Genomic DNA, 21392 nt, shown 5'->3' on the forward strand with positions numbered 1-21392 from the left:
TTTTTTAAAAAAGAAAATTACCAAGAAAAGTCAGGTGATCTTGAAAGCCATACCGTTTGATTGACAGATCCTTTTGGCCCAGTCAACAATAGAAACGGGTGTGGTTTTGCGCCACTGTGACGAAATGGGTGTGTTTGCAGGACCAAGCAGCCAATCAAGAAGCGAAGAGGAACCTGGAAGTAGCTTTTACTGCGGCGGGGAGGCGGGGCGGTGTTCGCGGAAAACCGAGCGGAGCGACGGAAGCGGTGAGATTCGAGAAAAGAAAAAGAGAGGTTGGAGAGATGTGTGGGATCGCACTGTGAACGATACCGCAGGTACAGTCGAACGCAGGTTACGTAGCTGCATCAGGCCGCGGCAAGACCGCAGTGAAGCCTGCCTCCTCTACACCACCTTCCCCGCGTAATCCCCGCAACGCAATGTCTGGCGGAGGAGAGTTAAGGTACGCCCGCAAGGAGACTGGACAAGAGAGCCCGAGGATGCCGGCCTGGAAGCGAGAGATCTTGGAGAGGAGGAAGGCGAAGAGCGGGGGCTCAGGGGGAGCCACGGAGAATGGCGCAGGTGGGAGTCTAAAACGCAGTAACGGGGAACAAACGATTAACGGTGCCAATAGTGGCGTACCCAACCGAGACGACTCGCACACCGGACGAAACTATTCCAACACGGCGACCAGTCAGCACATCGCCAACAACAAAGAAAAAAGACCGGTGGCTTTGGAAGGGACAGCGAGAAGTCAAGTTGACGGACAAGAGAGCTTGGTGCTCCAGGAGAGTCTGGGCCCGCTGGAACAGAACCCCTTCATCAAGCTGGAGAAGGAGCGACGGAGGCGACAGGACAGGGAAAACGCCACTCGTCCGATCCAACACATTTTGGAGCTTTACGGTAATGTTCCTGGAATACGGACAATCCGAGCAGAGAATATTCTCATAATCGAGTCGGATCCAGATTACGCTCTCGACGGCGAAGGAGTAAAAAGTCCCATTTGGCAACAAAACGGTTATAGCTCAATGAATGATCTGTTGGACAGAAGAGGGAATGCTATAACTGAGATAAGAGCAAAGGAAGTGGTCATTTATGACACTACGTTGAGCAAGAGCGAGGAGAACTTGAGCACCCTCGGTCGACCGAACCACAGAGACCCATCGTGTGAGGCAGGTGAGGGTCAAGGGATGGTGAGCCGAATACTGCAGAAATTTGACTCCAACTACGGGAAGCTGCAGAAAAAGTCTCACAGCACAGAGAACCTGCTAGATCTAGATGGAAGTGCCAGCAGAAGACAGAGAAGCCGGGCCAAGCCGCAGCTCGATCTGATGCCAAAGCCCAAAACAGATTGGGTCAAAAACTTGAGCAGCAAGCAGTCGTCATCGCCTGTCCTCCTGAGTTCTCCAAAAGCAAAACCGCATTCTCCCGTACTTGAGACGGCCGGTCCTCAGCACAACATTGAATCTTCTAAACTGGCGTCCTCCTTCCGGCAGCGACTTGAAGAGAGCGGTGATCATCGGACAGCGGCCACACCAAGAGATGAACCAGACGAGGTGCACAAGATGATTTCGGAGGTGATTCTCAATTCCACGGTGCCATCATCAATGCAGAGTCGTCACGCTGTCTCATCCAAGGTGTTTCACAAGTCACGTGACTTTGAAATTTGTCCGTCCCCTAAGCCAGACCTCTCCCAAATACCTGATGAAGATACTCAGGCACGGGCCCTGGCAAATCTGCGTATCCAGTCTAAAAACTCTTTCATGGTGATTCCCAAGCGACATCTTGCAGCCACACTTGAAAGTGGCCACACGGCATCACCTAGCCCTGCTATAATGTCTCCTTCTCACAGAGTGGCAGAGCAGCCTGTGTCAGGAGTGCCATCTTCTCACATATCTACACCTGCAGTAATGCTCCAAAAACTGAAGGATGCAAAAAACGACAAGGAAGTGGCGCGGCTGTGTACGCCCCACTCACTTCCGTCTGTTGCCACATCTTCTTCATCGCCTACGCTCTCGCAGAATCTGTCTCCATCTCCTACCACACTTTCTCCACCTGCCTTGACTTCTCCTCCCTCTTCTCCAGTCGTCCCATTATCACCCACTTTATCTCCACGTGCCCTTTCACGGGACCCTTCGCCTCCCCCCACAACTGTAGTCACTCCTGCAGAACATCTGCCTGTCACAAACATAGATGACATTGATGTGGGAACCCCACTTCGTGCTCCTGCACACAGCCCCATAGCGCAGAGGAGGAAGGGGAACACTTTTACTGTGGTGCCTAAACGCCGGGGAGAGGCTGAGGTTAAGCCCAGTTCACCTGAACCCCAAGAAGATCCCTCAAGTGATGCCTCACCGGGATCTACGCCCCCTCAGGCCCCATACACTCAACTGGGCTCTCTGCTTAAGAAACGCTACCCAGCTGTAGATGAGATTGAGGTCATCGGTGGGTACCTTTCCCTCGGAAAGTCCTGTCTTTCCAAGTCGGGCACCCTTGGCAACAAGAAGGTATGATTTACAAATGTTACGTAAACGGAACAAATGTCATTTATTTATATATATACAAACTTTTATAAACCAACAAACTTTCTCTAAAATGAATTACATTTAAATAAATAAAAGTTAGAAAATGAAAAAAAAATTTATCAAGCGTCATTAAAGTTTCATCTGATCCAAGTTCTATAGAGCCTGCCAGTCACAGGAAAAACTCTAGTTGCATTTGCTTCCCCCTGGTTGCTCAGGGCTTTGCCGACAATTACAAATTGTCACTTGCCACACTTGACTTGCCCTTTGCAGCAGACTATCAAGAGGTGTGGCCTCACACGTAGCAATTATTTTTATTTTTTTTGGCACACCGCCCTGCAAAAGCTGGCTGCACAATCTCATTAGAGCACGGTTGTTTTTTCAAGAAGAGGAGGGTATTCAGCCAAGAAAGAAGCTCTGGACCTGTGTTATACAGTTAAAGCGATGATATCATGACCGATAATGTGTTATAATTGGATGGTAGCAAAGTCTGGTTCTGGTCTGGTGACGGTTGCTTAAAGTGTTTACATATTATGTTCAAAAGGCCTTAAATTGATCATGATGAATTGCTACAGGAGTTTATGATTGTCAGACAAGTGCGGCGCTCAATTAACCTGCATGGCAAGGATTATTTTTAGCTTCATTCTGTGTCGCTCGTATTGGTTGTTTAGCTAGGTGTTTCGTGGTGTGTAAGAAAGAGGTAACCATGGCAATATCGGTTTAGTTTATAAGTTGACGACCCCTCAGTCTCGCTGCACAATATATAGTATAGTTACAGCACTTTACCAATGAATTTGTCTGCAAATAGATCAAGGCGGGTGTTTCAGCCTCTCACAATGTTGACCTGCTTTCGGGTTTTCTTGACCTGGCATGCTGTAATCCTCTGCTTTCCAATGCCAGCCTCTTTTAAGTAGGAAAATACAGTAGCCCACCTACTTGTTTTTGTATTTTTATTTTAAATTGTATCAAATGGGGAGTGTGTGCTTGAATCCATTATAATCATCTTTTCTGCCAACCTCGTTCACTTTATATTAGCTGATGATCTGATATTTTCCAGACAATGTTTCAGATGCCTCCTCGAAACACGCTTTCCTATCACTGTGTGTTCATTTGATGACACAATCAAGCAATGTATTTCTAGAAAATTTAAGCAGTTTGAGAGGCTGAGGAACAACCCAGTAACTTGAGGGATAGGTCCAGGCTCACACCTCCATCATCTCTTCATCCCTGTGTATGTTTGTATCATGGTAGCATAAGTTAGTATGTTTTTAAATTATTATTGTATCAACAACTTTGGTCCTTGAAAAACAGCAGATATTACTTGGGCTGGCACGATAAAATGTATGAATTTGTTGTTAAGAGGCTGACATTAGAAGATTTGGTAAAAATCGGCTCTAAGCGATTACTTGATTATTAAAATAATTGTCAAGTAATATGATAATTGATTACTTGTTGACTAATTGGTTAATTTTGACAGGTTCTTATATTACTGACTCCTTCAGGGCCCTCTACTGAGGGCACTTGTTAATCATGCACTTTGACTACATTATCATGATGAATATAATACTTTGGGCTTGAACAGTTCTTGGGTGCAAATTTGAACTTTACAGTGGAAGATATTGGTTCAAGATTGTCAAAGCAATATTTTGACACACCTTATGTAACAGCATTGTCATATGAAGACATACTGAATTCTCTCATTCATTGCTCCTTTTCTTTCTGTTGGCTCTTTTCACCTCTCAGTCAATTTTTCTCCCATCCTTTTCTTTCCGGTAGCCGGACTGCACGAGCAATTACAAAAGCATCAAGGCCCCCTTTGACCAGTATAATTTGTGTGGAAGTTTTGTTCTGCGTTAAAGCAGTCGCCGAACATTGCCTCAGATGAGAGCTTTGGGCTGGGTTGTGTTTTTCCCTGCAAAACCAACTTTTTTTTTTTTTTAAATGTAATTTTTTTTATCAGGCTTAAAAAGAATGTTCCACACTTTATGGCTTTACTAAAGTAGAACATAAGTTCTTTCTTTACATTTTCCAGAAAATATATTATTCTACATCAAGTCCTGCTGTACACTCTCATTTTAACCAAATGGAGCAGTCTGCATGGCATGCTGGCCCACCTCACAATGTCTTGCTTTTTTATCCATGTCCCTCCACTCTCCTGTGATCATCTTTTTATCGGAAAGGGGAAGCTATGTAGGTCAAGTGCAGCTTCCTTGAACAACGATATGCTTGCATTTGAATAAAATCAGTTTGGGCTTTCTAGTGAAATTTATAGCCCAGGATTGAGTCACTTTCCATCTGCGTATTATTGATTGGATAAGGTTTTTTTTTTTTGTACTTTACCACAGCCACTCCCCCCCCCATTTGACCAGAAAATGATGTCAAGATACATCTGGTAGCAATACGTAGACTGGGTGGAGTGGTTTTGTTTTAATGTTTTGCTTTTGTCGACTGGTCATTGTGGGAATGAGGCATTCATATTTGCCCAGACAATGTAATGAGAAAAAGGATTGCAATAATGTTGCACAATGCGTAGTATAACCCTTCCATTTGTGGTTATTGAATATTTATGTTGAGAATTATATTTACTCTTTCAGGGTAAAGTTACAATATTAGTTCAATTTTGATTCGATTTGATCTTGAGGTAAACGCTCTGATAATGATTTAGGTAGAAGTACAAATTTACAAAAAATTCAAGAGTAAATTTGGACAATTTTGCAATATTTAACAAATATGGTATGTTATGTCACATTTTCTTTTTCAGCAATAGAGCACCTGAACATAAAAATGTTTCCATAACCTTTTTTGTTTATGAAGTACAAAAGGAAAAACATGTCTAAAAGAATAATCTAATAATAAGAACAATCTTAAATATTATTCCCAGTACTCCTGTTGTAATTGTATAGCAGTGACACAGTTCAAAAGGGGCGTATCTATCTTCCTTTGTGCATATGTGCAATCTAAATCTTCTCCTTAAATTGCTGGTTTTACACAACATTCTATGGTCAAAGTTCCTTGCATTTGCACACGACCAGAAACTTATCTTCTGTTATTGGACTGTTAAGGTTTGCTGGCAAATTTACAGGGAAATCCAAACTTACTAAAAATGTCAGATTTAAAAGTAGAAGGCGCTCGCTTCCATACAATGCCAATCACGTCCAAAGTGCGGTGATTCAATGATTATGTTTACATCGACACATTTATTCAGATTAAAAGCCTGATCAGAATGAAAATGCATCATGTACACACCCCGGGTGGAATATTCTGATCGGATCAAGGCCATTGCGATCAACAGTGCATCTGATCAGAATTTTAATCCCAACTCTAATCAGATTAAAGGCATTATGTTAGTGTAAACGTAGACAATATTTTCACCCGCCCCTATTTTCCCCCGAGCTGCATTTTTAGGTTATGGTTAGGAAACACGCAATATAGGTAGAGATCCCCACAGAATTTACTATCATTATGAGAGGTTGGCTGTACATTTCAACCTGGTACAGATATCGTACATGTCACATAAAGCAACATAGTGCAAATGTAATAAAACAACTATCGCCTCGCGCAAACTCGCCTAATTAGTTTACCGGTAACTTGGAAGGGTTAGTATGTTGATCCATGATGGTGATGTTACATTAAAACAAGAGGTACTAAAATATGAGTCACAAACTTTTACAGATGTGTTGCACACATTAAAAAGAAGTCAGTCCTAAAAAGGGCGGTGTTCATCTTCTTCTGAAGGAATACTGTACCAGTGAGTCACTCCTCTTATTGACTACTACGTTGCTGCTGTTGTGGTATCGCTCAACTTCCTTTGTTTGTCGAAACCATTGTGTGTGTCTACGAATGTGTTATTTTAGTTGATCTTAAATGCCATGTTCTACATCAGGTTAAAAATAGAAATGAGATTAATTGTTTTAAGTCCCCTGTAGCACAGGAAGGCTCACAAAAAGGGCACGGTGATGCCTTTACGTCACGCGCGAGTGCTATAGGTGTGAAAGTCCATTGTGTTTAATTATTTACCACTCAGCAGACGGTCCCCATTTTTCCTCCCATACACTTCCTGAAACACTCCATCCCTTCTATTTACAAAAATAAAATATATCAGTTCATATATGGGCTTAATTACGAAGCGAGATCGAGATGTTTTTTTTATAAGATATGAAGAGTAGTTCAAATAAATAGATACAATAAAATAAAAATGGTGGGAGTGGCAGTGCCCTCTTAAAGTATTGGAACGGCAAATTGCTGCAGGCAAAGATTGATTCCCAATAGTTGTGGGAAACATGTTTTGCCTCTTTTCTAGTGTTGGCCTTGATACCAACTTTCTTTGTATTAATTGTGTTTCTGTTTTTGGATTTGCCATATTCAGGCTATTGCAACTCTTTAAGTTGCACTGTTTGTGTGAAACCACAGAGTTTTTGTGGCATGGGTTTGCTGTTGACTAGACTAGAAATGTTGTTACAAACATGTAAACTATACATCATCAATCAAATGAAGAAAAATAAAACAAAAACAAGGGGAAAGTCATGTAAATTATGACTTTGTATAAATATTAGGTACAAACATAATTCAATCTACTGCACAAAATGGGCAGTAGTCTGAAAAGTAAATCATTTTAATGACAAATACCTACTGGCTAGTAGAAGCTCCACGGCAAGTGCTTTGTATTATTGTAGTCGGTGCAAACCATTTATATAAATTCTCCCGTCACTTTTTGGCTGCGCACATGCCCACTCATGAAAATATAGTAGACTATAAATATATATAGACTATAGTTCTTTGCAATATTTTCAAGAAGTCATACTCAGGTTTGTTTTCCTACACAGTCCTTGGGCACGTGCACAACCCTGTAATGTTGGTATGATGTTGGTGAATTCAACTAGCGAAGCCCCTTTGTCATAGTAGGCATGTTTAAGTCTATGGTGTGTGTGTGTGTGTGTCTGTGTGTGCGCATGTGCGTGTGTGTGTCCTGTGCATGTGCTGTTTCATGTGCTCAAGTAAGAAAATAAATAGACTAACAGCAGAAACTGAGCAAATGGTTGTAGGTGCAGACTGAAAACTTTTTTTTACCTCTTATTGAACTTGAGTATGCTGTATTTGAAGGTCAAATCTTGAGAAAAACAGATTCAGCAGCAGTGTTTGCCACCCTCCCTTGCCCTTTATGATAAAAAAATTCTGATTTGTATTTGGTCTGTCACGGTGCACAGATTGCCTAAATGTTTTTATTTATAGTTCTGAGTGTTTCATAAATCAGATTTCTTGCGAAGTGTTGATATTCTTAAACATTGCTTTCATGAGGATTGACGCTATTCCTCTGTTTATTTTCCTCCTAAGGGTCTGCTTCCTCCACTCTCCCATTTCCCTCTTGTCATATAACCATGGCGCCTGTCGCCATGACAACTCAGGCTGTGGCCATTCTATCCAGTCATTAGCTTTCCTGGGTATAGGCGCACACTTTCTCTGTCTGACTCACACCCACCGCTACGTCAGTGTTGACGTCGCAATTAAAAAAAAAAAAAGAAAAAGCTGTCGTGAGTGGCAATGATGATGGAAAACTGAAATGTCATGAAGATGCTTGAACTAGGGCTCTTACTGTTGCATATTTTCAATGTGTGTGTGTGTGTACATTAGTACATTTGTTTGAAGATGCAATACACAACCACTCATCCACATCTCATCATCTGATCCACTCACACTCATCTCCATCTCCAAAGAGAATACGACAAGAGCATCAACTCACACTATCTTGAGACTTGACAGTGTAAACACAGATGCTTACTGGCTCTGCCGAGTGCCATATCTGCAAACATCAGACACCTACACGGCTGAGTGAGCTTCCACACACTAAAGTCAGTGTTGTAATGCTCGATAGTGGATCGGTTTAAGAAACGGCATATCTTATCCAACCTCATATTTACCGAGAAATGTGCCAACGCCTCGAGCGCATGTAGAGTTCTGAATAGCAAGAGATGATTTTGCTTAAAAGGAGGCCATCTAACTAATATATCAGGAAGCTTCATTCTCAAACAATATGGTGAGGCTGACTTTTTTTGACAACGACAAGACCTGTGCTTTCAACACAGAACATGCATACTTGATTTTTTTGGGGTGGCGAGGGGTTGTGATGCCAGTGAACGTAAAACGCGGTGACTGCATTGCATGGAGCAATACATTTCATACATAAAGTTATAGGACATTAATCCTTGTCAAATACGTGTTTGTGTTGCCAGTAGTTGAATGTGTGTCATATTTAACGTGTACATTTATATTGTTGTTGTTTTTTTTGAAAAGACAAACCGTAACTTTAGATTGTGTGTAAAATAGTAACATCCAGGTCAATTCTTCTTTTCTGCCTGCAATGTGTTGAGCATTGCTGGTTGATGTTACAATTCATAGTAACATGTGGCATTATTTACTAAATTATGTAAACTAAACAGAAACGAATTGTAGAGTAGATTTGCCAGATATGTTGTAATAAATTATGCCACCGTGATTAAATGTTTGCAATTGCTATAAATGGTTTGAGAACAAGTTGGCCAAAATAATTGTAATATTTTTTTTATAATTCCCCACTATTCCTGTTATGCACATGGTGCGACATTATCTGGCAGATTTCTGCAGCCATAATCTTACTATTAGGACTAGGTTGTTCCGCAAGTATTGCAGTACTTGTTTGGTATGAGCACATGGTTACTTTAGCGTTGTTCACCTCAGGCACTCATGCAGCTGCATTTAAACTCCTCACCTGCTGTACATGCTCTGCTAGTCTAATATTATCTAGCTGGCAGGAGATTAGCTCTAATCACATCACTAATCATGGGCCCTTCTCCTCTAAGCCGCCATACACCTTAACGTGCCCATAGTTGCAAAACATTTCAGTTTCAATGTATTGCATATGCCAGAGGTAACTGTTTTTAAAACATAATCATGCATACTTTTCCATGTGTGCCTTCAGTAGCCAGTGAAGACACATTCCCACCCCTCTCGTCAACTTGACACGCTGCACTGCTCGTCAGACAAAAATCATATAAATACAATACAATAACCTGTTGTCAACTAGAGCTACTTTAGATTGTGACTCTGCAGTTCAATCCGATTAGCAAAGAACCTGTTTGTGTGTGCGTGTGTGTGTGTGCGTGTTTATTAGGAAGAAGCTTTTGCTAGTTTAGGACGTGCAACACTGCTTGGCATGAAAAAAAAAAAGTCCCTGTGCAGCTGTCGTGTTGCCAATTGATCAGGAACTCATGAAAGCATTAATTTGATTTGTATGGCTCTTTCTCGGCAGCACTGGTTAGCACATCCACTTCACAATTTGAAGGGTGCGGGTTCGATTCCACCTCCGGCTCTCTCTGTGTGGAGTTTGCATGTTCTCCCCGTGTGGGTTTTCTCCAGGCACTCCGGTTTCCTCCCTATGCCTTAATACACAGGTGTCAAACTCAAGGCCCGGGGGCCAGATACGGCCCGCCACATCATTTGATGTGGCCCGCGAAGAAAAATTGTGCATCAAATTCGTGTCATTACTAGAATTGCAAATTGTCTTCGCTTTTAATATCTTTTCTTTTTTTATATTTTAATATGAGGTGCTCATCCATTCATTTGGGTTGACAGTCATAATGGCCTTCCGAAAGAAGCTATGACCACAATGCGGCCCGTGAAAAAAATTAGTTTGACACCCCTGTATTAAGGCTTAATACATGCATGGTAGGTGATCCTAGGTGTGAGTGCGAGTGTGTATGGTTGTTCATTTCTGTGCGCCCTGCGATTGGCTGGCATCCGGTTCAGAGTGTCCCCCGATGACTGCTAGGATAGGCTCCGGCATGCCCGCCATCCCTGTGGGGAAAAGCGGTAAAGAAAATGGATGGATGACTCTGGTATTTTCCTTACTAAGATGGTAAAATACAATGCTAATAACAGAAATAAGACGCATAACGTTTGGCAAAACTCAAAGATGACTTTCTATAGTGCTTGGACTCATTAAGATGGGAGGGAAACGGAAGCCTCTTGATTGACTGGTTTGTCTGTCGCAAGTTGGCAATGACATCTTTTAAGAAGTTCCCAAATAGTGGGTGCTGAGCGGTGAAAAGGGTTTTGCGCTCTAAGTACCTCTGATTCTCAACATAAAAATTTGTGAGACAACTGCAAAGTAAAATTTGAAATAATGAAATTGAAAGTAAGAGTGGAAGGGTTGGCTGTTCAATAAAATTTTGCGACAGTTTTTTGCATGTGCAAACCTTTTGTAAATTAGACCCCAATTGACATGAGTTTCAAAAATCAACTGAAAATTTACCTAATAAATCTAGATATAGGTTGAGGACAGTGCTGTGATTTTACTGATTTAAGTGCAAGTCAGCTTTCATCACTTAATGTCAAGACAGACCCATTATGAAAAAAAAAAACATGTTGGGGGGCCGGGAGATTAAACATATGACGCATCTGTTGCTGTGGCTGTTGGAACTCCCCTGCCTTGTGCAAATTTAAAGGCTTATTTTTTTAAAAATGTTTGTGAAATTAAACTTGCAAATTAGATTCATGTTTCTTTGATATATTCTACTATTTTACATACCCTGTAAACCTACTACAGTAGTGAACATTTTTAAAATGGCGATTGTTCTTTTTTATGTTTATTAACTAAGCTGAATTTTGTGTTGGTCTTGAACTCTCTTCAAAAGCAAAGACATTAAACTGCCACACTAGCTTCCTCTTCCATTCATGCTCATCCCGAGGCATCCAGTCTTTGATGAATAGGAAAACAAAAGCGACACAATGAAAGAGTTGTTAGTCTGCCCATATTCCAGATCACCGACTGAGCACACTATGCTAAACGTGGAATCCTTCAGCGTTGGGCCCCCACTTATATCCCACAGGACAGAAAGACTCACTTTTCCCTCCATAAAGCAGATTTTGTCACCTAATCCCAACAACGATTAGCATTACATTTCTCCGGTGTGGTTTTATAGGTTAAATGCAATGTGAGAATTGACGCTTTCAGATAAAAGGCAATGTAAAAGACGAAGTGGTCCCAGAAGAGAGCTTGACCTATTCGTAGACTGGCTCTTTGCTTAAGAATTCCTCTGAGAACACTGTGCTATGATGCTAGAAAACAAGTCACTGTCAGAATCAAGGAACCAACTATTTAATGGATCAGTATGGTTAAATGTAGCACTTTTATTAGCATTGATTTCACATGTCTTTTTCAATCAACATTATTTTAGGAAAACAGCAAAAATAAGAGTACTACAAGATGTTTGCCATTGAATGTCTATAGCTGACGCTACTGACGCTACACTTCAATATGGACGTGCTTGTTCTACCTTAAAACAATCATTTGAAATATTACTACTGATTCTAAACGATTTTACGCTGTCACTTGTAGAACAAATCAGCTGTGAGGGTTGCAAATAAATAAATACAATGCAATACCGTAGATCAATTTTAGAGCCAAAACTCAATCTCTTTCTTACTTCATATAGAATTTCTTTATAAGAAAATGACTTGATGGGGTTTGTAAGCTTAGTGTGCAAAACATTTTTTAAGTAAGGAGATGTGGTTCTTTGGTTAGAGGTCATTTTGGAATGATGCAAATATAATTTTATGATTCACTTTTCATTTTTGAAGCACTCGTTTGTAAATCTAATTTTAAAGGCTGTAAATAATGTGATTTTGTTTGTTTTTTACTTGCATTTATAAACTAGTCTTAATGCTATTTGCTCTACACAAACCAATAATATTTATTTATCAATGGCGGCTGAGGCACCTACTCTTTGAATATGTACAGTCCCAATTGATTGGTTTACCGGCCCAGTCTATGTATTTTACGTCCTGTGGTTGGTTCATCGGGTCTACATGTTACGTCTACATCGCCCTGTGGCAACACAAAATTTACAGATTTTGGAATTCGGTCCACACAAAAGGCGCACCTTTGGTTTTTGAGAACCTTAACAGCTTTTAATGCTTTATGGTGCGGAAAATATAGTAAGTACTTTTGTGATTGACTAATAGTTATCACTGTTACTAATTATTTTGTGGTCCACATCATTGCATCATTCAGCAAATTGGTAGATGGTAATGGTCTCCGGCAAGCCCCACCTATCTGACATTGACATTTTTACCAAATTTGGAGGACTTTGTTTTCGAACGCACTGTACTTCCCAAATCAAACGCTACGAACATTTTAGCTGAGGTGCTAACTGGGAAATGGTGACAAGGAGGAAGGACCTTTGTTGGCTCGTGGCCTTGTGATGGAGATTAGAGCAGATTGAGGTCTTGGTTGCAGCAACGCGAAGTATGGTCCTAAAAGAGCAGTCAGCTGACTCCTTTAGTCAGTACACACAACTCAACAGAAAAGCCGATTATTGTATAGGTCAGTGTTTCCCAACCACACGTGTGCCTTGAGAGATGTTCAGCTGTGTCGTAAGAAATTGTCCGATATTGATTACGGAGCGCATCGTAAACAGAATCGCCAAACCACTGGTGTTTTCCATATGGAAACTGGCATAAAAAGGGGGCATTTAATTATAATAAAGTGCAAGTTTTATATACATTTAGTATAGGAAATCATATCATTGGAACATACATACAAGACAAATTAAGCTTTAATACAGAGTGTAAATATAGATAACACTATACTACACTGTTAGGGTGGGCACACATTTGTTGAATTAAACCTCCCCACAGATGTAAAGATGGCTGAGTCACACTCACAGTAGCTCATTGGTTACTTGCTGATAACTTGCCTGCAGTGATTAGATTAGGTTAAACTTTGTTGTCATTGTGCATAATATAGGCATATAGCCATAGATTGTAACAGTTTTTTTTTTCCATGGCTCGAATTAAGGTGGCGCCATTATTGATCACTTGCACGTGTGCATATGCTGCGTATGCCATTGGGTAAAAAAAAAACACGTTAAAAAAAAAGACATCTCTTTGCATTACTAGTTCTCTATTGAGCTTTTCTTTTTTTTTATAACTGATGTAAAAATATATAATAGAAAACCTATTTTACAGCCAGACGCTGAACATTTAAGAGGTTTTTCAGCCGAATCTATCTTCAGCCCTATAGGTGTCATGCTTAACAGTTAAAACACATTTTGCACTTCAGTTTATTGTGAACAAGGAAGATTCTCTATTGAACAATGACGGTTCTACCTATTGTCCGTAATACATCTTACAAAAGTAATGATCATGTATCAAAAGTACGAGTGGTATTGGTTGCTTGGTATTGGTGAGTACTCAAATGTTAAGGTCTTTGTACTGGTAGCAGTGTGAAAAAAAGTGGCATCGACTAGCGCTAATTTTACTGATGCATTTGAATGTGGTGCTTAACTTGAAAGTACAATTATGCATTAAAAAATGTGCTACCAGTCTACCACCTTTTCCTAATTTTTTTCTCTATTGCTAACATATGAGACTAATCAGAAACTTTAGTGATACCCTTGAACCTGTCGTGTCACAGTACTTGGAGCTTTAAACCTCGGAAACCGTTCATGTTGGCTTACTCGGATGCAAAACTCAGTATGACACTGCAGAACCTTGTTTGCCACTTTACGATTGCCAATTAACCATGTCAGACAGCCTGCATTTGGAGGGCCCACCCAAGACAACAGCCGTCCCACCTTTTATATATTTATTTATATCTATATACATATACACACATACACACATACATACATACATACATATATGCATACACACACACACACACACACACACACACATATACACTAATACAGCCAGGGGTGTGAACAAAGTGCACATTGGTTACCCGATTTCAAAAGCAGCGTCAAATAAGACAACTGACATGTTATGGCTGTGAGCAAAGGGCTGTGCCGTGCGATAAGACTGTCTAATCACAGCATTGTAAGGAAGTATTAAACTGTTTTCCTTGTTCGCTGTAATAATGAAAGCAAGAGATTAAATGCTTGTCGCCAAGACAATCAAATATGGGCTTTAAATGAGAAGACATCAGACTTTTATTTGTCCGGATTCACCAGCCAGAAAACCCAGCAAAGTGGTCAGTCAACAACTGCAGGAGGTTTGGTTAAGTCCACCAATGGGACCTACCAGTATGAGTACTCAGTTACTCAATGTAGTCTCAGATAGGCATACTAAGTACTGATACAACTTGTACTTTTGAGACAGGAAATTTCCCCCCAAAACAATGACATATAGTGTTCAAGAAAGACCTATTTAATGCTAATATAGCAATGGTCTTTAAAATTGCATGAAATCAACGCCAATTTTCTATACCTTTAATTTCTCATTTCTTGATCCTGAAAACGGCTATGAGAGGGTGGACGTTGCTGGTATTGGCAATACCTAATAATAAAGCTGGTATCAGTATCAATACCAGTATCTGGCACAGCCCTAATGTTTATGATTGCAAACACTATTCCATTTTTGCCAATTAGAGGAAGAATTGAGCAGCATGGTGAGTTTAGATCTCATCCCAGGCCCTCATGTGTGAAGTTTGCATGATCTCCCAGTGTTTTCAAATTTGTTCTCCCATGCCTGGATGACAAGACCTGAAATTCCTCCAGAGGTGTGAATATGAGAGTGAATGGTTTGGCGATACAGAATGTGCCCTGCAATTCACTGGCAACCATTCTAGTTTAACTCCTGCCCCAAATCGGCTGGCATAGGTGGAATAGGCTCCAGGAGAACAAGGACAATGAGGACATGCTCTCTACAAAATGGATGGATAAATAGATTATGCAACAACAAAACACGCAGTGATGCTGCTCTCATAATACTGACGGAATAACTTGCCTCTAAAAAAATCCATCCATGCATCCATCCCTCCATTTTTTGAAGCGGTTTTCATCACGTAGGTTGCGGGCATGCCAGAGCCTATCCCAGCTGACTTTGGGTGGTTTGCTGGGACACCCTGAACTGGTCGCCAGCCAATCGCAGGGCACACAGAAACAGCCATTCGTACTCGCACCTACGGACAATTTGGAGTGGACAGTCGGCCTAGCTTTTTGGGTTGTGGAAGGAAAACTGAGTACCCAAAGTAACTGATTTACTGCATACATTTATGGCTAAAATATTAAGCTAGATTGATAAATTTATCCTTTTGTTTTTGTACTAGAAAATAACTCTGTGAAGTTAAACTATTACCAAAGGACAGAGTATTGTAAAACAATCAAATACTCTGCCTGTAATTCATATCTTTGTGGTTGTAAAACCTAAGAGACCCAAAATAATATATTTGTTTTGAATAATTGGCTCAACCGGTTGGCAAATGTTTTTTCTGTCAAATATTGTCCTCAAAGAAATTCATGGCGGGCGGGGGCCAGTAATGAATGTCTTTGAAAGATTTCCTCACACTGTAATTTAAATGACATAAAATTGATTGTCGGTGTTAATTTACAGAATATCAGAATATTGTTTGCAGTTGTTCTATAGTTGTGCTTAGGAGCCTTTTTTTTTAACTTGGAACATTTATTTGAAATAAACAGTAGTGTGTTTTCTTTACTGCTTGTTTCACTTTAATTTCTCGGCTCCAGTGTTTCATTTTTGGCCTATGCTACAAGCCTCAAACATAAAACAGAAACCAGAACCTCCTATCTTCCACCTGTCTGCTTGTCAAATTTGTTGTGTAGCATAGTCACTATCATAATTGTTTTCATGCAAAAGTTAAAAAACTTTAATGCCCATCAATGAATTCAATATTCTTTTTAAATTGTGTCTCATTCAGCTGAAGATATCCTTCAATGAGTCAAGTCTCCACAGTACGTATGAGTACCCGTCAGAAAGCAGCACGTGGGACAGCGGCGAGGAGGCAGACGAGGACAAACGTGAAACAAAGGTCAAGGAAGAACTGCCCAGCATGGTGGGACGCATCCACATCCCTCGTCCCAGTTTCACAAGCTCCCCCACACACACTAACAGCAGCAATGGTGAGCTATTGTTTAATTGATGTAGCAGTGGGCAGGTTTAACGCCTAATAGAGATGATGTAAGTTTGAGAATAGTGACCCTTAGTGGACTCCTTCTGCACTACATTTTCAACAACAACCAAAAAAATGTTGTGGGGCTTGAATGATCCAAATTAGATGCATGCATTCTTATTACTAATAAAAAATGATTGTGTATTTTCTCGGTACAAAAAATAAATAGTCACCCACTCTTATAATATCCATCCATCCAGTTTTTCTGAACCGCTTGTCCTCGAGGGTGGCGGGTGCACAGGAGTCTATTTGACCTGACTTTGGCAGTGTAATTTCTGAACCAATCTCCAGCAAATCACAGGGCACACGTGGATTCAATTTTGTTCCATCGGCCTCCCATGACTGTTTTTTGAACGTTGGAAGAAAACGCAGTTCACGGTGGAAACCCACGCAGTCACGGGGGGAACATGCAAACACCACACAGCAAGGCCATGCTAACCAGTGTGCCCCACTGTGTTGACCCCCGCACCACTCTTACTCATTTTGAGAAATAATAATAATACTAGACAAACAAAATTTTGTTTACAAGTTAAGTATTATCAACAACACTATGTCTATGTTTTTATGTGTAGACCTTGCAAACTACGTTCCCAAGCACTCGATAGACTTCAGCACCTGGCAAGAATACAAGCAAGAGGACAGTGTTCATAAGGAGGAGTCCTCTTCACACCAAACACAGACAACAGAGGAGGTCATGGTGAGAGCTCAGCACCATTTCTTTTTTTTTTTGTCAGCCCATTGTGTGTGTTCTGTAGTTTGATGTTTGATGCCCCAAGGAGCAATGAGGTCAAATTAAAGAGCATATACAAATGTCATTGGGAAGGTAAGAAATTACTCCAAAATTAAGTTTGTTCAACCAGGTGCAGGATTTGAAGACTTTTTTTTTTTTTTTTTTGTCAGTACAATTTATATAGGAAGGTTCATGTCTAAAATGCAAAGCATTTTCAAGTTATTTTCAACTGATCTCAATACAGTTTAACGGATGTTATGTCTGGAAGTAGCGGTATTCGGAAAACATTTGTATTTATTCATTCATTTATTCACTTATTGCCTTTCTCCGCCACATCAATGGACTCCAATCAAAATGTGAAACCTTGACCCCCAATCTGAATTTGTTCCATGATTGAGTTTGTAGGTCAATAGGTTAGTCTGTAGTATAAGTGATATTTTTTCCCCTATTAGAATGAATTTAAAATTAGTGTTTAAGTGCTTCACCTTCAAAGACGTGATCATTCGCTATAAGAGTAGGCACTTGAGAGCCGGGAGGCGAGGGAGAATCCATTTAAGTAAGCTTAATTTCTACGTTTGCCACACCCTCTTCTGACTACCCTCGCTGCTTTTAGCAATAGCCTTCTTAGAAGACATGATTGACTACAAAAACCGGATGAACTTGTCAATATGCTAACACACCGAGACAAACAGAATGTGGCTGAGCTAAGCGTAGAGACAAAAAGGAAATGCGGGAAATGATACCTGACACGCTCTGACAATCTGGAGTCTTTGGTTTGTATCTGGAAAAGTTCGTAAATTGAAGGGACGTTTGTAAGTGGAGGTTTCACTGTATACGTTCAGGTTAAATTTACACATTTTTTACTCCATTTCAGAATTATTTTATGTGCTGTATCTCTTCATTTGTAGGACCACAAAATCGTTTGGATTTAGAGACATAGAGCAATTATCAGATTCCGGAACCTAACTTCAACTGGATTTCGTAATTTGAATGAATGAATTTGAGTGAATTCTGCTCTTGCGTTGCTATCGCTAACCTATGCTTTTGTAGTATCAAGGCATAAATACTGTAGATATTTGTAAGAAAAATGCTTAAATGTTAAACTTACAAATGTTTTATCTGGAGCAGAGGTGCAACAATGAATCGACAAATCATCAAGAATAAAAAAAATCAGGTTTTCACAGTCCTCCATAAAAGCTGATTCTTTTTGTGTTGAATTAAAAGAAGACATTTAACTTTGGAAAACGATGATCGACATTTTTGCTTATTTTATGACATTTACGGAACAAACCGGTAACTGAATCACTATGTTAATGCAGTTTTTGAACTTTATATATGAAAATATGACAGTGATGCTACTCAAAACATATTTTTAAATCCAATTATTCGATTAGGTCTTATAACTATTGTTAGCTGCAACACTAATCTGTATGAAAACCTGCTTGTTGTGAAATTTGTCTTGTGAAAGTGAATACGTTTGTTGTAATATCTTTTTTGCGTCCTCAGCTAACACCAGCAGATAGTTCGTCCCTGTCAGACTACAGTAGCGAGCCAGCTCTCTACTTCTGATCACTTGGTCTAATCAGCACAAAAGTAGCACCTGGTCCACTGGACCAATGGGACCGACACCGAACGCCAGCGAGGACTGCCATACCGGGACCTGAACCACTCCTAACTTTGCCGGGCTTAAGCACACGTTCCCTGAGGCCTTGAGGGAACAGAAGCCACGGTACCATCGCCGCTCGCCACAAAATCATCCAAGTCGGACACTCCGTCGTATTCAAGGTTGACAAACCTAAAAAGCAGCTGGACTGTCTTTTTCCAAAAAGATCCTGGACAGTTGATCTGTCAAAACATCCCGACTAAACTAAATAGTTTATCAGCATCAGTCTCTTTCTTCAATCCGTTCCATGATTTTCTTTTATCCTACGATAGTTTACACTTGCATCTGGGCGATACGGGCTTTATAGTCCAAACTTCCAATAAGAGCAAAAAGCTGCCAATGCCCATGTGGAAGTGACGCCACAGTGACAGTGTTACACAGCTCCGTAAATTTAAGTTAGCGTTTTCTCGCTTGGAGTAAAACGATGCAAAATAAAAACCTGAAAGGTGCCACATAATTTTGGTTTTTGTACGTGCATGATTTGTTTCAGTTGAACCAACGGCTTGGGTTGTTCCGCTTACCGTAAGGCTTCCTATTGCCCTTTTTTCTTTTTTTTTTTTGCTTTTTGTATCTTATGGCAAACCGTATTGAAGCTGCTGGACGGTTGGTAGAATAGCAGGCAAACTTTAACACAGTTCTTCATAATGAGGAGGCCAAGTATGAACTACATCAACACGTACCCTGGAGGAAGTTTTTCTTTATTCGTAGCAACTCTCATGTTTTGATAAATGCTTGAAAAAGTGCCCTTTTGCCAAAAAATGTCTGTATTACTGGTGTGTGATGTAAAGTATATCACCCGTCCGAATGTCTCCGCATCCTCCTCCTGAGCTTCTTGTGTATTTATTGCTTCTCAATGTTAAAGTTTGCATGTCTTGGACCTGCTTATGCATCATTTTGTATCATGTTTTCCGTGTAAATGTAGAGGGCGAGTTCACTAATCAGCCGACACCAGACATCATCTACTTTTACATTCCTTTCGGGAGAAAGCTGGTCCACTAAAAATAAACAAAGGTGATGTTTTGGTCACATGTGAAGTTTTAATTAAGACATGTTTGGGGTTTTTTACTGACAGAAATGCACCGCGTTTCCAATTTTTCTTTTTTTTTAAACTCATAATGCCAAGTGATTAAAGTGTTGCTGTAATTGCTTCCGTCTTTCTTTCCATGCAACCTTGGCCAGTATTGTTGTACAGATTTATTGTGACACCAGATTATTATGATTAACTTTTATTTCCTGCTCGTCATCACCCTATGACCTTTTTCAATGATGTTGTGAGACTCTGTGGTAGTCCGATGACTTGTAATTGCCGATATGCAGTCTTGGATGCAAGATTTCTTTTTTGCACTGTCGTGCTTTTCGCATTATTTTGCACCTCATGTGAAGGAATAGCCAGTGACAGACTACATGCACTTAAAATGAGTTCTCTTTTCTCTTGTTTATTCAACACCCAATTGTATTATTATTATTAGCATCATCATTATTATTATTATGTCCCACACAGTACCTTGACTAAACAAAAAATACCAAATTTCATAGACTGGAATGCAGAAGGTCATGCTTTTTTACATTCCAGTTTACACGGCTGAATGTCATTTTATCTTCTATTTTGAGTGAACGGACTTATTCAGTCTTTCTGTTTTCCAGCGCATTCAGCATTGAAAGTACAGTATATACATATAAAGAAATGTGCTATTAGTCCAATAAGTAAGGAATAGTTTAAACACTCAACTTAATGGTCAAAATGTCTTAGCAAATGTGGGGACACTTTGTGTTAAGACATGAAAAAAAAAAATTAAAAACACTACCTGTGGAGCAACCCAGTTCACCGTTGCCTTCAGAAAAAGACACATCGAGTTCTTTGTGGGGATATTTCTTCTTGTCTTCGATCTGTGACCCAAAGGACCAAAGTGGAGTTCCCAGCAGTTTGACACCAGCAATAACTTAAAAAATGGAAACAGAAACTACGACTTGTAAAGTATACTGTACAGAAAACCAGCAATGTTTTCCGGGCTTCTTTTTCACTCCCTCTTAAAAAATAATCCAATTGTGGTAAAACACTCCATTTTCTCCACTTTAAATTTGTTTGTCTTAAAGTCTGCATTGTCTAGGCTGTGTAAAATTATTGATGATTTGAACAAAAGTGATGTCACACTTGTACAGATGTACAATAAATAAATACAAAAATGGAACAAATGCAAATCTCCTGTGTGTCTTTTTGAAATAATTTGCAAAGTGTGAAAGTGTCATCCAATTATTAAAAATCCACAATGGGAACTAGAATGACTTTAAAGTGTCAAAAGTAATCAGTCAGATGAATGATGGCATCCAGTACCATAACTTCAAATAACTTGCCTAAAGCTCAGTTTTGTCAGATGCTGTCAGATTTAACAATATGTCACTTTAATTTCAGTTATTGTCGATTATTTTGGTTGCAGTTTTGTAATAGTATAACACTGAGTTTTCTAATATTTCGACTCATTTGCAAAAAGAAGCCAAATATTTCTCACTGCAATAGCACAGGAAGAAGAAAAAAAAGAATTGCAACAACAAAACATC

General features: G+C 40.0%; 2 protein-coding genes across 2 annotated transcripts in view; one reads left to right on the forward strand and one right to left on the reverse strand.

Annotated features, from left to right (window-relative positions):
- The window catches only part of LOC119131662 (lymphocyte antigen 75-like), a 1013224-nt gene that overhangs the window by 130171 nt on the left and 861661 nt on the right, over positions 1-21392 (reverse strand). The gene's annotated exons all lie outside the window — the stretch shown is intronic.
- Positions 185-21029, forward strand: tprn (taperin). Its single transcript, XM_037266369.1, has 4 exons — positions 185-2483; positions 16192-16393; positions 17016-17140; positions 18680-21029. The coding sequence occupies exons 1-4, from the start codon at positions 417-419 to the stop codon at positions 18740-18742; spliced, it is 2457 nt and encodes an 818-aa protein (XP_037122264.1). The 5' UTR covers positions 185-416; the 3' UTR covers positions 18743-21029.

This window comes from Syngnathus acus, chromosome 12 (genome assembly GCF_901709675.1).
Source record: "Syngnathus acus chromosome 12, fSynAcu1.2, whole genome shotgun sequence".
NCBI classification, from domain to species: Eukaryota; Metazoa; Chordata; class Actinopteri; order Syngnathiformes; family Syngnathidae; genus Syngnathus; species Syngnathus acus.

Coding starts and splice junctions, on each gene's coding strand:
- tprn (XM_037266369.1), top strand. CDS start 417: ATGTCTGGCGGAGGAGAGTTAAGGTACGCCCGCAAGGAGACTGGACAA. Junction 2,484..16,191: donor GCACCCTTGGCAACAAGAAG/GTATGATTTACA, acceptor TGTCTCATTCAG/CTGAAGATATCCTTCAATGA. Junction 16,394..17,015: donor ACACACTAACAGCAGCAATG/GTGAGCTATTGT, acceptor TTTTATGTGTAG/ACCTTGCAAACTACGTTCCC.